This window comes from Prionailurus bengalensis, chromosome F2 (genome assembly GCF_016509475.1).
Source record: "Prionailurus bengalensis isolate Pbe53 chromosome F2, Fcat_Pben_1.1_paternal_pri, whole genome shotgun sequence".
In the NCBI taxonomy this organism is placed as follows: Eukaryota; Metazoa; Chordata; class Mammalia; order Carnivora; family Felidae; genus Prionailurus; species Prionailurus bengalensis.
In genome coordinates, this window is record NC_057353.1 from 43581706 (window position 1) to 43601313 (window position 19608).

The 19608-nt window shown below is 41.1% G+C and overlaps 1 protein-coding gene across 2 annotated transcripts in view; it reads left to right on the forward strand.

Moving 5' to 3' along the window:
• Window positions 1-19608, forward strand: part of CPQ (carboxypeptidase Q) — a 351664-nt gene that overhangs the window by 226168 nt on the left and 105888 nt on the right. For both annotated transcript variants that reach the window (XM_043601429.1, XM_043601430.1), the window contains exon 5: window positions 17449-17540. In XM_043601429.1, the coding sequence (XP_043457364.1) occupies window positions 17449-17540 (92 nt within the window). The remainder of the gene's footprint in view (window positions 1-17448; window positions 17541-19608) is intronic.

The window sequence follows — 19608 nt, forward strand, 5'->3', positions numbered from 1 at the left end:
AGTAATCATGGGGCTATTTGACACTGTCCTTAGAAAAATCCTTTACTCACGCAAAAGCCAAAGCAAAGAACTATTTCTAAAATGACAAATGTGTGTAAATTTTCAAAGTGGATTGTGATTTCTCCCTCCCCCTCCCCCCCAAAAAAACACAGGCAACCAGAACAGAGTTATTGCTTTACAGTCTAAGGTGATCTAATTCTTGAAATAAACTTTATTCTGGGCAATGGCATGCATTTTCTAGATGGGAGGGGAAATTGTTATTGCTTATAATAAAGAACAGGCTGTTTTTCTTACTTGGGAACCTCAAGGGGATGAAGCAACAGTTTTAATACTGTAAAGAAGCAGGCTGTGAAACACTGGGATAAGTCCTGTTTATTTAACACTTAATGCCCATGGTCTGTTAGGCGCGAGGAGACTCACGCTGGTGCTGTTATTTAAAGCTGGAACAGTAAAATAGTCTGGCTGGGATTAGATGAGGCAGTTGACTCAAAGTACTCCAGGTTCAAGGCTCAAAAATGAGTAAGTCAACACTGTTGCCTTACAGAGGACTTGAACATGTGTATGGCTAATGTGGTTGGGTAGTGAACCCTCCTTCCTCTTTAGGTCCTTGGAAAGCCCAAGCCTTGAGGAAATGACCTGACATCTTTGTTTTTTAAAAAAAAAAAAAAAAAAAAAAAAAACCTCTTTAATGCCTATTGTCATTTGAAGAATCTGAAGACAAAATTGTTTGCTCAGAGCAATTTGATGCTTTATGCTATTGATCCCCTAAGTATACAGAAATAGATTTAAGCAACGTGTTGGTGAGTCAAACCAAGGAGAGCCAGGCAACTGGGATCTATAGCCCAGAAGACTCTGTAATAATGTGTAGATTTATGCTTGGACATTTTAGGCTGTTTATTCAAATATGCCACAAACTTTGTGGCCAGGATGAATCCAGTGCTGAGAGAATAGGACCTCCTCAACTTTTCAGTTCTGTGACTGGCCGAGAGGGTACTTTTCTTATTAGTGCCTTGTGAGTGGGTATATGATGATATCATCTGTTATCATCTTCAATCCTCAAGTGAGTCAGCCCGGCCCGTGGGGCTTACCATGGGGACCCATGTACAGGAGTATAGGCTTAAACTGTGGCATTCAGGATCAAAAGGGTTCAAGTTCTGCTTCTACCATTATTATACACAAGTCATCCCCCGCCTTGTCTGACATCTCACTTTCCATGGTTTCAGTTACCCACCATCAACCACAGTCCGGAAGCAGAGTATTGTCAGAAGGCTAGTAGTAGGCCAACGCTGCAGTCACAGGGCCTACCTCATTCACCTCACTTCATCTCATCACGTAAGCATCTTGTCATCACACATCATCACAAGGAGGATGAACACAGTACAACGGGATATTTTGAGAGACCACATTCACATAACTTTCGTTACTGTGTATTGCTTTATTTTTCTATTTTACTATTAGTTATTGTTGCTAAATCTCTTACTGCACCTAATTTATGAATTAAACTTTATCATAGGTATGTACATATAGGAAAAAAAACAGTACGTATAGGATTCAGTGCTATCTGTGGTTTCAGGCATCCACCAGGGGTCTTGGATCATATCCCCTGTGGACAAGGGGTGATGACTGTAAGTGACCAGGAGTGAGTTGCTTCACCTCCTTCAGCCTCCATTTCTAATTTGTTGAAATGGAAAAATAATAATACTGACATCATTGTGTTATGGTGAAAATCTATTGAGAAGATTCAAAGGAACTAATGCATGTAATAGGCACTCAATAAAAATGCTAGCTTTCCTTTTACTTAACCTCATTAGCAAACATCTCTATTATGTAGTTAGTGTTCTCCTATCCATGTCAGGATCGGCATGACACCATGGAAGTCTTTCTGGTTTGTATTTCTCTCATGACTGCTTCTTCACATGATGACTTGGTTGGGTCTGAAGTCTGGGCCATGCACTGTCTTTCCCATGTCCCTTGGCCTTGGAGCCATCCGGTCCTATGCACAATGCCTCTTTACCACACAAGGTAGAACCCGCCCAGTCACTGTGCATTGGCGGCCTCTACACGGCCAGTCACTTGGCCCCAGCAGATCAGTCCCTGAGCTCTTGCCCTCCATCTACACGTGCACTGTGCTAGTGTCTAGAAACCACAGTGCTCCTTCTGGATGCCTCAGAGAGCCAGGCCAGATGGGCACCTTCCTCCTTGGATTTTTGGATTCTGTGTTGGATATGTTCCAGCATTCTTTCTACTTGGTCTCAGATACTCTCCACTTCATCTCCCCCATGCCACCTCTGGTTTTTCCTTATTGTAGAGGGTAGATGCGGGGCCTAAGGACCAAGTATGGTTTGCTGACCACTTCCCCAACCAAGGGGCTGTTGGCAAGAGGTATAGGAAGAGACAGAGTAAGGTGTCCACATATTTTCTTGAGTTTGTATCAGTGCTGTTTATGGTCACCAGTTTCTATTTAAGGAGTTACTTATCTATTGGGGGGAAAATGTTCCTTATTCTGTTTATTCTTTAAACAGAAACAGGTTTCATCACTTACGTCATAGCTATGTCTTCAATGTCCTAGTCATTTTCCTCTCTGGATCTTCTTAATTTTTCATTCATTTTCCCTGCTTCCTTTCTTTCCTTCTTTCATTCATGCCCTGGTCAAGCCAGTGAGAGAGTAAGCCCTGCTAAATTCTCATAGAAGGGGATGACTTTGAGCAGAGTGCTATGTGGGAGAACGACGATGGCGGTGCCTCAAGGCCAGCAGCTCACAGTGGGATTTGTGTGATTTCTGTGATTTCTACAAGTCACAGGCTAGTGGTAGTTGATTTTCTGTGTCGTGCTTTGTGTCTATCTTCCTTCTGCTTCTTTTCCTTCCCTAACATGGTGTTTATCTCAATCCTTATTTTCCTGGCTAAGATTGCACTAAAAACTTGAGGAGAGGTTAGAAGGTGGGGTCCTGGTGGAAATGAATAGGAAGACTTGAAAACAAGTGCTGTCCTCTGTAGTGACACCTTGCGACTTAACATTGATGATTCAGGACATGGTCAGCGTGGTGAAACGTTCATTAGAAAGCAGCTCAGTTACTTTCACATTGTTATTGAAGTTCAGCCTCTGTGGTAATGTCTTTAGTATTTGCCTTATTTTTGTCTTTTGTATGTCCAAGAATGTTCTCGATGTATAGGGACCTGAATCAGGGTGGTCTCTGATTGAAAAGGCATAGACACTAGGGTAGAAGAAAATCTGGATTCATACTCAGCCTATAGCACCTACTAGCTCTGTGAAGTTGTGCAAATCACTTAACATTCTTTTAGTCTTTGTTTCCTTATCTGTAACTTGGGGATAATACCCCCAGTTATTGTAATACTCCAGGTATTAAAGGATTGTTGTGAAAGTTAAGTGAGATAACGTCTGGAAAGAACTTAGCACAGTGTCTGGCATAGTGGTAAGTACCCAATAAATCCTGCTCCCTTCTCTCCCCAGCCTCACCTCCCCACCAGTTGGCCAGCTGTCTCTAATACAGCATCAGTGGAACTGTAAATACTTTCACTATTATGTAATTGCGCTCCACCAATCTGTGCTTTGATCACCTTTCTGCCCTCCTCCAGATCTATTCCTAAACTCAATTATGACTGTCCCTCTGGTATAATCTCCCTCTGCAGAGAGCAGTGAAAACCTGATGTTTAAAAAATCATTTTTCCATAGGAAAACTTAAAACCCCTGCTATGTCCTTATGAGTTATGTTTTCCTAATGGATTTATTGTTGACATAAAAATTAATATATTTGCATTTGGAGCTTCTTTTCTACAATAATCTTGACAGTAATATTTTCCTGATTTTTCAGACCTGTGATTTTTTTGTGCAGAAATGCATTTTGTTGATTTGTCTAAATGGATGCTAGGCTTATAATTTTTTTAGATTCAATTTGATTATTTCTGGAGCTCAGGTTCCCAAAATACCAATGAGTCTTCAGCAACCTATATAGAAAATGTTATTTTCCTTCTCTGTTTCCTACTTATTTCAAGTTAGTGATGATTTTCAGACCCAGCAGTTCAAGACTTTTGTCATTCCTGTTGATAAATATGAAATTCCAGTGTGGTTCAACTTTTGAAGGTCATAGGGTCTGCTTGCTTATCTCCATCTGCCTAGAACATTTCTTTCTTTGCACTGGTCCCAGCTCTCACCCTACTGACCGGTCTATGGTCTACAGGCTATATTCTTGCCACTTTGTCTCTTTGAAATTGGGCAGTTTTATATGGAATTTGAAGGTGCTAATACAGACCTTTGAGTAATGGGAAGAGAAACAGTAGCTTCGTGAGATTATACTCTCTAATGTGAGAGTTTCACCTAAAAACAGACAGAAGAAGCTAGAGTTTTACCTAAAAAAAAAAAAAAAAGAAGAAGAAGAAGAAGAAGGTACAGGACTGGTCAGATCTTCCCATGCAACTTATTGCTTGGGAAGGCAGAGATCTGATGTAGTTAAAAGCATAGATTGGGCATCTGGCAGTCCCAGTTAGAATCCCAGCTCTGCCATTTATTAGCTGTGTAGTCTTGGCAAGTGACTTAATTTCTATACCTGTCACTTTCATTATTTGTAAAAGGAGAAGGCAGTATTACTTGCTTTGCAGAATTAAATGGGGCAATGTTTCTAAAATTATATGAGATATTATCTGGAAACAGCATAGTGTCTGGGACAGTACTGAGTGCCCAGTAAACCTTGGTCCTGTCTCTCCCAGCTTGCACTGAGTGCTGACCATCTCTAAAATCATATGAGGGATGCTGTAAATGCTGTACCACTATATGGTTGCTCTCATCTAATTCTTTCCTTCATTACCTTTCTGCCCTATGTCCCAGTTCCAATTTGTGAACCCAGTGCAAGTCTCTCTCTCTGGAGTAACCTCATTCTCCATGCAGAGCAATGATAAGTTAATTTTTTAGATGAATTACAAGTGCCAACAACAATGATAGTGATGGCAGTAGTGATAAGAATAATGTTGGAGTTTCTTACTCTCTTTGTCTTCTAGATTGTAAGTTTAGGTTCCATGACTCCAGAGAGCATGACTGTCCTCTTCTAGCCCTAAATCCCTCAGTTCCTGGGCCAGGAATAGTTGTTGAGTGAGTGAGTCTGATATTTTGAGTAGCTTTGATTATACCATTTAAGCTTTTTGATTTCTGCACAGTTAGTCCAAGTATTTATTGATTTGTATGTCCACTTCTCCTGTGACAGAATTTTGGTTTCTTCCTTTATGGACTAGAATTCTTAAATGTATGCTCATGTATCGAAAGATGGACAGCAGTGACATGTTTTAACAAGTGTAAAATGTGGGAATGACAGGAAATAATGTTCTTGAAATATTAGTGTCTACACAGTGGGAAAAAAATCTAGTAGTTTGATTTTAAGGTTTGAGGACAGGGGTCCTGGGAAAAGTTCTAAGAATGGCGGCATCGCATTCCTTCCCACACTAAGCACATAACTGCATGGGTTTGGTTTCATTTCAGAAGTGGAGTGTTCACAGACACCAAGCATACCCCTGTAAGCTCAGCCCTAGGAGGACAGCAGATAAACCTGGGGAGTCTTTCTAAGATGGCATTCCCCTGAGAGCTAAAGTAAATTTTTCCAAGCTCCTATAAACACTTTGAACAGACTATATAAAATTTCTTTCTTACCCTAATAGTGGTTATACATAAGATGTGGCACAATGACCTGGAAAAGCAAAAGCTCCATAAGGGTCAGATAGTCTATTTCCTTGGCAGTGTAAGGTTCATAAATTTTGAAGCATTGAAATTTCATGTAAACACCCCTGAGTTTGCTCTGAGGTTTCTTTTATCTGGAGAATACAAATGTGTCTCGCACTTTCCCTAACTGAGGAATGAAAATGTTTGAGATAAACAGCACATCTCTTGGAAGGCCAAGCACTTCTCTTGAGAAAATGCCAGTCCCATCTCCCTGTGGATGGGTTCAGTATCTGCAGAGGCATCAACTGTAATATTCTAGCTCTAACAGAGGTTCAGAGATTCCAGCCTCCTTCCATGTTCCCCGCCTTATTTCCAAGCTTTACTTTCCCTTAGGCAAATGGAACTGATAATTGGTTTAATGTTTAAAAATACTCTGTCCAAAAGTTGTTTTTATAGATCTAATCTCTATCCATCTCATTGTAAATTACAACCATTTCTATTAGGTGTGTTAATCCATTCAACATATAGAGCTCTTTGATTTACCAGGAGCTGTATGTGGAAACCCAAAGCAGAAAGTACTCTAATTGTGACCACTTGCCAAATGCGTGGAACAGAAAATAACAGTTTTGCAGTTCAGAGGAAGGAGAGAGTGGAGCAGGAGGAATTGGAGCTGGGTCTTACAAGATGTTTGGGACATTGGTTAAGTCAAGAGAAAAAGGAGGGGCAGATGGGGTAGGATAAGGGTTATGAGGAAAAGCACAGAGATGGGAAGAAAATGAAGAGACCAATTTCTCTGGAATTGAGGCTTTGGAAACTAGAGCAGTTGGAGGTAAGTCTAGAGGCAGATTGGAACTAGTCTGTATAAAACCTCAAATGCCATTCTAATGCCTACGGGCTCTACGTTATAGACCAGTGGTCTCTGAAGCCAGGCACTATGTAGGATCATCATTTGGGTATGGGAAAATATTTATTCCTTATCTAAAAAAAGAAATACTTTCATTAATATATTAAGTGTTTGACAATATTGCATATGTGTCATTTACACATAAACATACACATATGTTGATGCGTGCTCAAAATTGCATCGCTGACAGAGATGCATATTCAAAAAAGTTTGGAGGCAGACTACTGCTGCAGACAGTAAGGACTGATTACAGATTTTCATGCAGCCAGTGACATGTTCAAAGCACTATTTTAAAAAGATGAATCTGGCGGGAGTTTTACAGAGTGGATTGGAGGCAACAGTTTGTGATTGCAGTGATTCAGAGGGCTTAAAGTATGGTATCTGCAGTGGGAATGGAAAGGAGGGGACATTTTGATGATCTTGTGCTTCCAATGATGAGGTTTGTCCTCAGCAAGAACACTGAGTGATCACTTTGGGAGCCAAGAACGGAGCAGTGCTCGAGAAGGATGGGGTTTTTTTGTTGCTCAAAACTGATTTCAAACAATGTGTTGACCCTACCGAATGTGTTCTGGCCTGAAAACCCAAACTTAGATGAAACCAAGAACAAAAAGTGTGGTTAATTATTGGTCAAAAACAAATTTGGGCGACCTCATAACTAATTTTATACACAAAGAACTGAAGAGAAAACCCCCTGACCATAACCCTAGAGAGGAGCACTTGCAAGAGTTCCCAGAAGCAGCTTCATGACGGCTCTTGCATATAAACAACTTGTGCTTCATGTCTGCTGCTTCGTCTTGAAGGGGGAGCCTGGAAATTTCCTCATCTCAGTTGCTTGTTGGAGATGTATTACTTTCTGATAACCCCTGATTCAAGCATAAACAGTTTCGTTCTTCTCACGCAGCGCCATCTTCACAAGAAATAAAATTTAAAGAACTATATTGCTGACTGTGAATTTGTAAGAGAAGTCTCAGTACTTGTACTTGACTTACCATCATTTTTTCAGACATCGTACTTTGTGTTTAACTCTTCCCCATTTGGATGTTTTTGCAAGGTAGAGCTCTTAACAGAAAAGTGATTCAGAGTTCAAATCTATCATTAACCAGGCTTCTCAATTTCTCCTTGCAGATAAGAACACTCTAAATAATGATAGGGAAAAAGAAATAGTATGTTTAAAGATGCCAACTAGATCAGACTTGTGATCCCTACATGATGCTAACATAATCCTGGAAATATACTGATGAAAAAGCCCTACTATCAGGCAATTTAAATAAGAAAAATCAATTCACATATTTTAACTCTAGTCAAGCATCAGAAATAAACTTAACATTTGTCTGGATAAAGTTAAAAAAAAAACACTACAGTTTCAGTGTGTGTTTGTGTGATTATTAGGACTGAAAATGAATAGAATGTATCAAAACAAAGGAGATAGGATTAAAAGCTCCACACTAATTAGAAGCAAATATTCCTACACACCGCTGGTGGGAATATAAATTGGTAACATTTCTTTTTTTTTTTTAGCATATAAATACCTTTAATTAGGATCTATATGATTATACAGAGGACCAAGTCTTAGATTATCAATCTTATTTCTTTTTTTTTAATATATGAAATTTATTGACAAATTGGTTTCCATACAACACCCAGTGCTCATCCCAAAAGGTGCCCTCCTCAATACCCATCACCTACCCTCTCCTCCCTCCCACCCCCCATCAACCCTCAGTTTGTTCTCAGTTTTTAACAGTCTCTTATGCTTTGGCTCTCTCCCACTCTAACCTCTTTTTTTTTTTTCCTTCCCCTCCCCCATGGGTTCCTGTTGAGTTTCTCAGGATCCACATAAGAGTGAAACCATATGGAATCTGTCTTTCTCTGTATGGCTTATTTCACTTAGCATCACACTCTCCAGTTCCATCCACATTGCTACAAAAGGCCATATTTCATTTTTTCTCATTGCCATGTAGTACTCCATTGTGTATATAAACCACAATTTCTTTATCCATTCATCAGTTGATGGACATTTAGGCTCTTTCCATAATTTGGCTATTGTTGACAGTGCTGCTATGAACATTGGAGTACAAGTGACCCTATGCATCAGTACTCCTGTATCCCTTGGATAAATTCCTAGCAGTGCTATTGCTGGGTCATAGGGTAGGTCTATTTTTAATTTTCTGAGGAACCTCCACACTGCTTTCCAGAGCGGCTGCACCAGTTTGCATTCCCACCAACAGTGCAAGAGGGTTCCCGTTTCTCCACATCCTCTCCAGCATCTATAGTCTCCTGATTTGTTCATTTTGGCCACTCTGACTGGCGTGAGGTGATACCTGAGTGTGGTTTTGATTTGTATTTCCCTGATAAGGAGCGACGCTGAACATCTTTTCATGTGCCTGTTGGCCATCTGGATGTCTTCTTTAGAGAAGTGTCTATTCATGTTTTCTGCCCATTTCTTCACTGGGTTATTTGTTTTTCGGGTGTGGAGTTTGGTGAGCTCTTTATAGATTTTGGATACTAGCCCTTTGTCCGATATGTCATTTGCGAATATCTTTTCCCATTCCGTTGGTTGCCTTTTAGTTTTGTTGGTTGTTTCCTTTGCTGTGCAGAAGCTTTTTATCTTCATAAGGTCCCAGTAATTCACTTTTGCTTTTAATTCCCTTGCCTTTGGGGATGTGTCGAGTAAGAGATTGCTACGGCTGAGGTCAGAGAGGTCTTTTTCTGCTTTCTCCTCTAAGGTTTTGATGGTTTCCTGTCTCACATTTAGGTCCTTTATCCATTTTGAGTTTATTTTTGTGAATGGTGTGAGAAAGTGGTCTAGTTTCAACCTTCTGCATGTTGCTGTCCAGTTCTCCCAGCACCATTTGTTAAAGGGGCTGTCTTTTTTCCATTAGATGTTCTTTCCTGCTTTGTCAAAGATGAGTTGGCCATACGTTTGTGGGTCTAGTTCTGGGGTTTCTATTCTATTCCATTGGTCTGTGTGTCTGTTTTTGTGCCAATACCATGCTGTCTTGATGATGACAGCTTTGTAGTAGAGGCTAAAGTCTGGGATTGTGATGCCTCCTGCTTTGGTCTTCTTCTTCAAAATTCCTTTGGCTATTCGGGGCCTTTTGTGGTTCCATATGAATTTTAGGATTGCTTGTTCTAGTTTCGAGAAGAATGCTGGTGCGATTTTGATTGGGATTGCATTGAATGTGTAGCTAGCTTTGGGTGGTAACATTTCTTTAGGACACTAGTGACATGTCTCAAGCTCCTTTAAAATGTTTATATTATTTAGATTCGGTATTTCTACTTTTAATAACTTGTCCTAAGGATAAATATCTTAAGCATCCAATAATAAGGGAATAGCTAAAACAATTAAGAATCATTTCTTTGATTATTAATAATAGAAGATAAAGGCCATATATGCCATGATTTTGAGTGGAAAAAGTAGTATAAAACTATACATAAAATATCACTGTTTGCATGTACACATACTTGCATACAAAATTTATAAGGAAATATAGCAATATGCTTAGAGGTTATTTGTTTCCACTTGTTCATTGTTTTTCTTAGTTCAGTTTTTAAAAGGATATACATTGTCTTTATAATCAGAACAAATATCTAGTAAAAAAGAGAACTGTCAAAGTTCAAAATGCAAATACCTATAATTTAATACAGTTAGCTGCTGGAAAGATTTCTGTTGACCATAATACATTGATTTAATGACTTCTTCGACAAAAGCTGTTGTACTAAATTTTGACTAGACCCACCTGTGCTGCAAAAATAAGTAAATGCAATCGCAACTGAGGCTCATGTTGAAGTTGAAGCACATCTGATTATTGGACAACTGGGGTGGTTTTACCTGTGTTATTTGGGCTTTGGTTTCACAAAAAGAGCATATCTTACCAACTTTCTGTGAAGCCAGGAGGCACTAATATGCTTTAGATTAAATGAAAAGGCAGTAGCTTTTATTTATATTTATATAAATGTAAGTAGGCATTCATTCATTCATTCAGTCAGCCAATAAGCATTTATTCAGCACTTGTTAAATCTGGACCAGGATTATGAAAAACAGAAATGTGTCAGTCTCAGAAAATTAATGTCCTTTAAGTGTGGTTGAAAGTGAAAAGAGAGGTACGGATGAAGTTCTAGAGGAACATTGAGAAAGGAGTAGCCAACTTTGCCCTAGAGTTAGGGGAGCTTTCCCAAAGAAAGTAAAATTAGAGATGGGCTTTGTTGAGTGAATAGGAGTTGGCCAGATGGAAAAAGTGCAGTGGCATTCTAGATAGGAAGAAGATATACAAAGAACCAAATATCTGAGCCAGCATGGTATGTTCAGGGATGGATAGGAAATGTGATGTGGCTGGAGCTTAGGAGGAGAGGCAGAAGCAGGAGATGAGGGTGAGAAACTGGGTTAGGGCCAGAAATGGCCTTCACGCACTGGTAGTCACTGTGCTTTTGCTTCAGCAATGATTAATTGTGATTTTCCTGGCTAATAGAATCCTAATCATTATAATGAGGTAGGACTGTTCCTTTTGAATTATGGAAATTATAACTGTTATGACCCGTTCCACAAACACAGGTTATAAATATGATCACATCTCTTTAATCGCCTTTACAGTTAATCATTCAAGCCTCCACAGTCCTTATTAGCAGGAAGTCTATTATCTCCTTTTGAGGTCCCTCCCACCACCTCCAGATTGTCTGTTAATCCCAGGACTTTACTTGGGCCGAATAGGCCAGTCTCCCCTCCAAAACCTGCAGCCGGAGCCACCTGTGACTGCTGTGCGTGGCATTGTTTGTACCCCTGAGTCACAGCAGTGCTCATTTTGGGCAACAGGATTGCAACACTTTGTTTACATTCTCATCTTCAGCTATTACTCCCTAAACCATAACCTCTGTGCCAGGGTGGCTGGATCTGGAGGATCCGGAGTTGGCCACATGCTAGGCTGGAATCAGCCCTTCCCCTAGAGCCCTGGGTGACTGTGTTGAGTCACCAGCCCAGACTTCTCCCTTCATCAGGGTCACTTCATTTCAGTTGTTTCCAGGACTTTCTGTGTCCCAGGACCTTAGTCATTGTCACCCTGACCCAACAGGTCTCTCGTCCCCAGCCCCCAATCCAAGGAGGTGGGTGAGGACACTGGGGCTTTCCTCCCAGAAGGCCCTAGGCTCCCTTTACACACTGATTTGCCTCCTGCCCAGTGCCCATTTCCTCTAGATGACTCAGAGGTAGATGGAATATACAAGATGGAATACAAAAATCAGGTTAGGGGGTGCCTGAGTGGCTTAGTTGGTTAAGCCTCTGACTTCAGCTCAGGTCATGATCTCATGGTTTGTGGGTTCCAGCCCCACACTGGGCTCTGTGCTGACAGCTTGGAGCCTGGACTCTGCTTCAGCCTACTAGCGCTCTCTCTCTCTCTCTCTCAAAAATAAATAAACATTAAAAAAAAAACTTAAAAAAAACAGGTTATTGCCCTGCCCCAAGACCCCCCAAAAGTGCCTAATTGCTTCATATTTACATAACTAAGACACCAAATGATTTTTCCAAGAACAAAAGATCTTCAAAGTGATTTTCTGTTCCTGCCTATAAAGAGAAGTAGTTATCGTTTATTTCACTAAAATAATCAGTGTTCAACAATGACCCTATTAAAAAAACAAAACAATGATAATGTGGTTATATACCATATGACAAATTATGTAACTTGCATAAGGTGGAAATAGGTCTTGACCACCAAATCCATCTGTTTAACCACTATGCTTACAGCCTCTTCTCATTAAATTTAGATGCTAATGTGTCATTTATCTTATAACTCAGATATTATGTTAATTAAGTTTATTGCAGGGGTAGAAATCTCTAAATGTAAGCACTCTCCTGAACTATTGATAAAAGAGAGCTGGGCAACAAGTCTATTTATGAACTAGTGCATTTATATGGAAGATAGGTATACAGCATTTACTCTAAGAGAAAGTTGTGTTTTCTCTGCAAAGTTAGGTCAAAGAAGGGAGAACAGTACTCACCCATAGTTTCAGAGGGATTGAAACTGAGCAGTAAGTGAACATTTGAGTTGACACATATTGTTAACAAGTAGCACTCTTTAGAACTCCTGATATGGGAAAGCTATCTACAAGGTTGGATTAATGTGAGTTGATTTTGCTTTGCCCCACTTGCTGCAAGTGTAGGACAGTCAACTGACCTTTCAACTGATCAGTTTAATGAAAGTCACCTCTCAGCCTTCTCATCTTCAGGTTTGATAAGAATGAAAAACAAAGTCCACCAGATGGTTTTTACCTTTTCTCCTAGGTACTATTTTCCCATTTGCATTATTATTTTCCTCAGTAAAAATGAAAGTGAAAATGCATGTATGTCATATTTCATAAACAAGACAACATTCTGACACAATATCAGCACTTTATATTTTTTTAAGAGGGAAACGATGTGCTGTAAAATGTGTGCTATGCTATCTGGACTTCTTAACAGAAATTCCAGGAGGGTGAGAAATCTCTGAGAAGTTTCTGTACATCCAAAGGGGAATGAGTTGCCTGTCTTCTGACAAAACCTCAATGACACCTGACTCCTAGACCGCTGAGACCAGAGTCCTACCACTCACCTCCATTTGTAAGACTTTCTTTCCCGTGCTTGCCTGGGGCCAGTGCTGTGCCAGGGCCAGGGTTGTGAGTCAGGATGATATTGAGCTATTTGTTTACCCCATTTCTGCAAAATCATACCCCTACATACCAGTTCGTATCACTATGTTGTCTTGCTATCGGTAATCTTGTTTTATTATTGTTGTTGTGGTTATTTTATATACTTAGAATTCTTTCTTAGCTTTTAAATTTTTTTTTCAACGTTTATTTATTTTTGGGACAGAGAGAGACAGAGCATGAATGGGGGAGGGGCAGAGAGAGAGGGAGACACAGAATCGGAAACAGGCTCCAGGCTCTGAGCCATCATCAGCCCAGAGCCTGACGCGGGGCTCGAACTCACGGACCGCGAGATCGTGACCTGGCTGAAGTCGGACGCTTATCCGACTGCGCCACCCAGGCGCCCCATCTTAGCTTTTAAATCTAGTTTGGATTTGAGATGCACAAGGAAGGAAAAGTAAGATAAAAAACAGAGAGGGAGGCAAACCATAAGAGACTCTTAAATTCAGAGAACAAACTGAGGGCTGCTGGAAGGGAGGTGGGTGAGGGGGATGGGTTAAATGGGTGACGGGCATTAAGGAGGGCACTTGTTGGATGAGCACTGAGTGTCTTATGTAAGAGATGAAACACTGGGTTCTACTCCTGAAGCCAAGACTACACTGTATGTTAATTAACTTAAATTTAAATTAAAAAAAATTAATTTAAAAAAAAGAAAAAGAAAAATGATAAATAGATATTCTTATATCAGCTTTATTCAGTTTTCATATTTTTCTGGTTCTTTGACTTTATTCAGAAACTAACAATTCCGGTTGACCCTTACTTCTAAGAAGTGAGGAACCCATTCCTGTCTTTACTTAGATTTGGATATGCTCTATGTTGTGTTGAGGAAGCATTCCACACTGAAAGAGGGTATGCATTTTTCTACAAGTTAGATGAGGTTTTTCCACTGGCTGAGTACACACTCTGAATAAACAGAGATATTCTCCGGTTCCTAAGGATGAGGAACGAGGACTGTGCCTCTTTCCTGGCTTTCCCACAAGATCTCCCTGGTGATTACTGGCCCAGACTAAGAAGTTGTGGGCAATCATATAGAAAGAAGCTAACTAACAATTCTTGAAAGCCTACTATGTGCCAGGGACCATGCTTGATACATATTTTCCTTGTCTCATTTAATTTTCTTAACAATCCTATGAGGCAATGACCATTTTCCTTACTGTACAGATGAAGAAACTGAGGCCCAGAGAGATCAGGTAACTAGTCTGAAGTCACGGAGACGGAAGTAGCAGGGCACGGACTCAAACAATACTTACTCAGATTCATGGCCAGCCTCTTTCCAGGCCCCTCATTCCCCATCTGCAGACTCGGGTGGCTTGGGGGTCCAAACCCCACACTAGGAGCAGAGTCCAGTCATTGAATGAAGTCACGCATTTGTCTTAGGTTTAGAGACAGCCAGAATATCAGAGTAGAGACTTTGGAGCTCAGTCAGGCCATGTGCTTACCACTGCTTTCCTAACCTCTTCTGTCTGGCCCTTCACTTTGAACATGGGGCAGGCCCTGGTGTTCCGTGCTGATGGGAACTGAGCTGCTTTCTCAGGGGCTTGAATGAGGCTCCGAGTGTCTTTTTAGAGCCAGCTTTACATCAACAGCTATGCTCCTGTTGTTTGGAGGCCCTAGCATTCCTCATTTCAACTGATTACTTCTTTATTATCTTAATATAATATCATTGGCCATCTGGCCGATTTGAAATGGGAAGGAGACTAATACTGTACAATAATGATTTTCAGGTGGAACACCAAATCTATAGGGATATTCAAGGCATTTGCATTTAAAAAAAATGATTTTTTCTAACCTGTGCTAACTGTTCTTTTATCCTTATTTAGAGATTTCCATCATTTTAGTAATTTGGTACTGTTTTGCTGGTAGGTGCAGAGATAATGTGAAAAGAAAATATTTTTTTTCCTTTTTATGGATTAACAAATGTTCAGAATTTTTACTTGTAGTACTTTATCCTCTCCTATTTTTTCTATGTTGCAAGCAAAGTGTCATTTGATTTAAAGTGACATCAAGCACATTTCTTTTAGCAAAACCAAAGGTGGTGATCTTTAGATATACCAGTTAGACTTCTTCCCGCAATGGTTGACGTTTGTGCTTTGAACGTGAGAGGCTAATTTAACTCTGGAACAGGCAGTGGGCACTTCAGGATTCCTTGTCAGCAGGCACCTGAATGCCTTTGAAAGAATTTGCTGTCTGAGTATTTAGATGCCCCTTCTCTCTAAGGGTACAAGTGTGCATTCTGTGCCTAGATACCCATTATGAAGTTTCATAGTTCATTTATTAAATGTCTGCCACATGCCAAGCACAGAATTGTCTTCCATACATTATCACATTTCATTTCATCCTCACAACCATCCCATGAAAGAGTTATGGGATAGGCATATAGTATTCTCTCCACTTTTCAGATAAGGTTGCTGAAGTTCAGGTAGATTGATTTCCCAGTGGTTGCACACAGCTAGTGCCTAATGATAGCAGGGTTCACCAGCTCTGCCTGCCGTTTTCAACTGAAACAGCTTGCCTGAGAGTGAGCTAGCTGGAGAGTTTTAGGAGATGAGGCTGAGAAAGTGGTGGAAGGCTTTGAATTTTATTCTAAGTGACACCCCAGGGTTTGGATTCATTTATCCGTTCCTTACCAATTTATTGGGTACCCAAGGTGTGCCAAGCAGGTTGGGCACGGAGGGCATCACAGTGAATCAACAAGCTTAACCTTGTCTTCCAGAAGCTTATATTCTGGCTGTTGGAGGTTTTGAGCAGAGAAATGACATGACCCAGTTTCAATTTTACAGGGGCCGTCTGGCTGCAGGAGGAGTAGCTTGGGCAGAAGAGGGTGGGGCTCTGACCGCCATGCTAGCAGAGGTGAGAAGCTGGGCTCTCGATGGACTTAGAAGACGCAGCAGTGGCATTTTCTGAGCAATTGAATATAGACACTGCTCGCCCAGGCTTTAATGGGAACTCAGGTCAGCCTACATGCTAAACCTGTATTCTTTTAATTATGTTAAAATGCTCAAGTGTAAAGTGGCTTCACAACAATATTCAACTTAGTGGAAAATGTAGCACCCATTCACTCCTTAGCACTAGGCTTATGAAAGGAGAATACTTGTTGGGGCCAGGAGGAGGCAGGTCCTGGCTCCCTTCCCCAGGAGCATTTATCATCCTGGCTGCAGCTGGCCAGGCTGTTCCCTCGAAGGCCACATGCCTGGGTGGCAGCACTTGTGTGGTTACACTGGAGATTTGTAGCGTGCCCGTCTCAGTGCCCCTCCAAGTCCTTCCCTGTGGCTCCCCTGTGGTGAGGCAGGTGCATAGATCCTCTTAATAAGAGTCAAGCCCAGCTTCTTGTTGTTCTGTCATGGTTATTTCTCTCCAATGATATTAGAAGGTCCAAATCGGAACAGGTTTTAATTCTTGGTCACAAAATGAGACTTTTAGCATATTGCGTTCCCATTTTTTTAAGTTTGGAAAACAGATATCCTTGTAGTTACTTTTACTGAGCAGACACTGTCACTGAAAAATGGTCCTAGATGTGCCAGATCTTTAATAACTCCAAGACAGAAATTTGTATTTCCCAAGTCGATGAAATTGTCACTGAGCTGTTTGTGAAGCAATAAGGTAAATAAAATGTCATCTGCATGCAATTCATTTTCATTGACCTGAAGCGAATGACCTTGTATTTCCAAATAGTAAAGGAAAATGACCGTGGGTAACCACTAACATGGTATCTGCTCTGCAGCCATCATGTCACTGAGAACAGCACGGACAGCTTGTGGATTTAGACTAAGGAGCAACCCCCTTCACACCTGATCTTGAAGCAGAGCCAAATGATTGGGTTTCAGTTAGTCATTGGAAGACTCCCTGATCTGCCTAGAGTCCTGCTGACTGCATCTTCTCTATGCAATCTAACATTCCACTGACCTTGGCCTTCCACTGGGTCCTGCTGGGCAGGTTGTCCATTCAGGATATGATTAGAGGCTCTCACTTCTGGCCTGCAGGCAGCACTTGTACAACCCCTTTCTCCATTAGCCTGCCCTGGAGATCAGCCCTGAGGGCGCTTCTTTGCTGTGTCAGCCACACTCTGAATCAGGCAGCCACATCAGCAAGAGATGAATATGTGTGCCTCTGAGTTCCTCCTGTCTCCAGAATGCAGATGAGGGGCCTTGCCATTTTGAAAAAATTTTAAATCACCTGAAGGATCACTTGTTTTATTTTATTATTTTTCCCAGGGTTGCGACCAAAGAGGACTCTGCGTTTGGTGCTCTGGACTGCAGAGGAACAAGGTGGAATCGGTGCCTTCCAGTATTATCAGTTACACAAGGTAAGGAAGTAGCCACGGGTTGCTGGGCATTTGCGTGTTTAACATTAGTGTAAATAAACCAGAAGCATCCGCGCTTTTGGTTGAAAAATTCCCTCTATTGTCCGGAAGACTCTCAACAATTCTTTGTGGTAGGCTGACCCCAGCAAACACCCCTTGCAAAAGCCTTCATCCAGTCCTACGGCAGAGAATGCACTGGTGAACCGAGGGTGCTATGTTGTAGACCTGAGGGCTTCTCTGTTTCTACATCAGTCTGTGACCGTAGAGGAATTCCACCTGCCACGCTGCCATTTTCTTAAAGCCTCTCTGGTTCAGCTATTTCTTGTGTGCCAGAGAAACAGTAATAGGTAAGCATTTCCTCTCACCACTGAGCCCTCTCCCATACTTGTATGCCCTAAATCCTCCTGGATTTAGAACCAAACGTGGGGGCCTAGAGCCAGCCAGGAGCATCGATAATGGCAGTGGGACTGGCAGCACCTCAGACCAGGCTATGTGGAAGACAGCTTGGTTTGACACTGACTTTAATAAGGCAAAAGTGAAGCTTGAGGCAAGAAGGTGATAGTGGAAGATGATGATTAGAAATACAAGACCGCGGTGAAGATGGGGGACAGGGAGATTAATGTCAAGAACAACCGTTGAGAGAGGGCAAAGTGTACAAGCTCAGAGATACTCTGGAGCAAATCAAATGTTAGTTCGAAGAGGAATTTCCAAATCAGTGGGTGAGTTGCTGAACAGTGATGGGCAGAGGAGCAGGGTCTGGTCTGCTGCTGCTGGGTTGTTTTTCCTGCATTTCCAGATTACGAGGAACAGATTTGCAAGCTTAAATGATCAAAATCAGAGAAAGGTTTGTTTTTTGAATTTTGTTTATACCCTTTGGGATCATTTACAGAGGCAGTCTCTATAACCCTACTTCAGTTAGAGCTTAAGAATAATGAGCTAAGGGGCATGAATTTGGCCACTGAAGATAGTTATTTACTGTACAAAGGAAAACCATGCTTTATGCTTAACGCTTTTACCACTTCAGTTCTTTTGGCCTCGAGTGATCCTGGAGAATCAGATTATTCCAGATAAGTGTCCTTTGGTTGGTGGGTCAGTAGCATCATCTTCTATGTGTTGTGGTTGACTAGAACTCCAGATGAGAGCTATTCTAGATTCAGCAACATTCATTTAATATAGCATCCCGCCTACTATGCTTCATGCATTAGATTAGGCACTAGGTTTCATGTCATTAAACAAGCCACCCGAAACTTACCAAGACTGCAGTATAAAGGACACCAACCACTGAACTTCAGTCATACAATCATGTGTGGAGTGTTCTGATAAAGTACTGATGGCAGAGACAGGAAGCTCACCTAACCTGCCCACGGAGAGCATTCAGGATAGGCTACATGGCAGAAATGACATCTAACCAGAGACTTCAGGACTGAATAGAAGTAAGCTAAGGAAAAGGAGTTGGTAGGGGGGAGGTGGGTACTTGGCAGTGGGAACTGTATGTGCGAAGGCTGGAGGTAAAGACAGCACCACACGCACACTGAGGAAGAGGAAGGGACTCAGAGTGGCCGGTGCACAGAATGGAAGCTGCAGTGGTCAGAGCACACAGTAGAGAGGTAAACAGGGGCCTGAACAAGAAGGATGTATACATCATGTTTACAAGTTCGCACTTTATCTTTGTTTTTCAATTTCATTCTTTTAATTTACATCCAAATTAGTTAGCATATAGTGCAACAATGATTACCTTGAGGCGACAAGAGTAACTGAATTATTTTTAAGGAGGCGCTTTTAGCTTCTATACACCTTCTATACACCTTGGACTCTAAAGCAACATAATACCTAAGAACTGGTTTGAAGCACATTTATTCTCGATAATATATTCTACTCAAAGGAAAAAAAATTGGATTTAAACTGCAGTGGATCTGGCTTGAACTTTCCTCAACCGCTGAAATTCCTTCAATCTGAAATAAGGTTTATTTCTGTGTAAGGTTTTGAGTTTCACTGTAGCCTACTAAAATACATGGATAAAATCAGAAATGACTTGATTCTAAGCTTTTAGGAGGTTGGCAATAAATATATA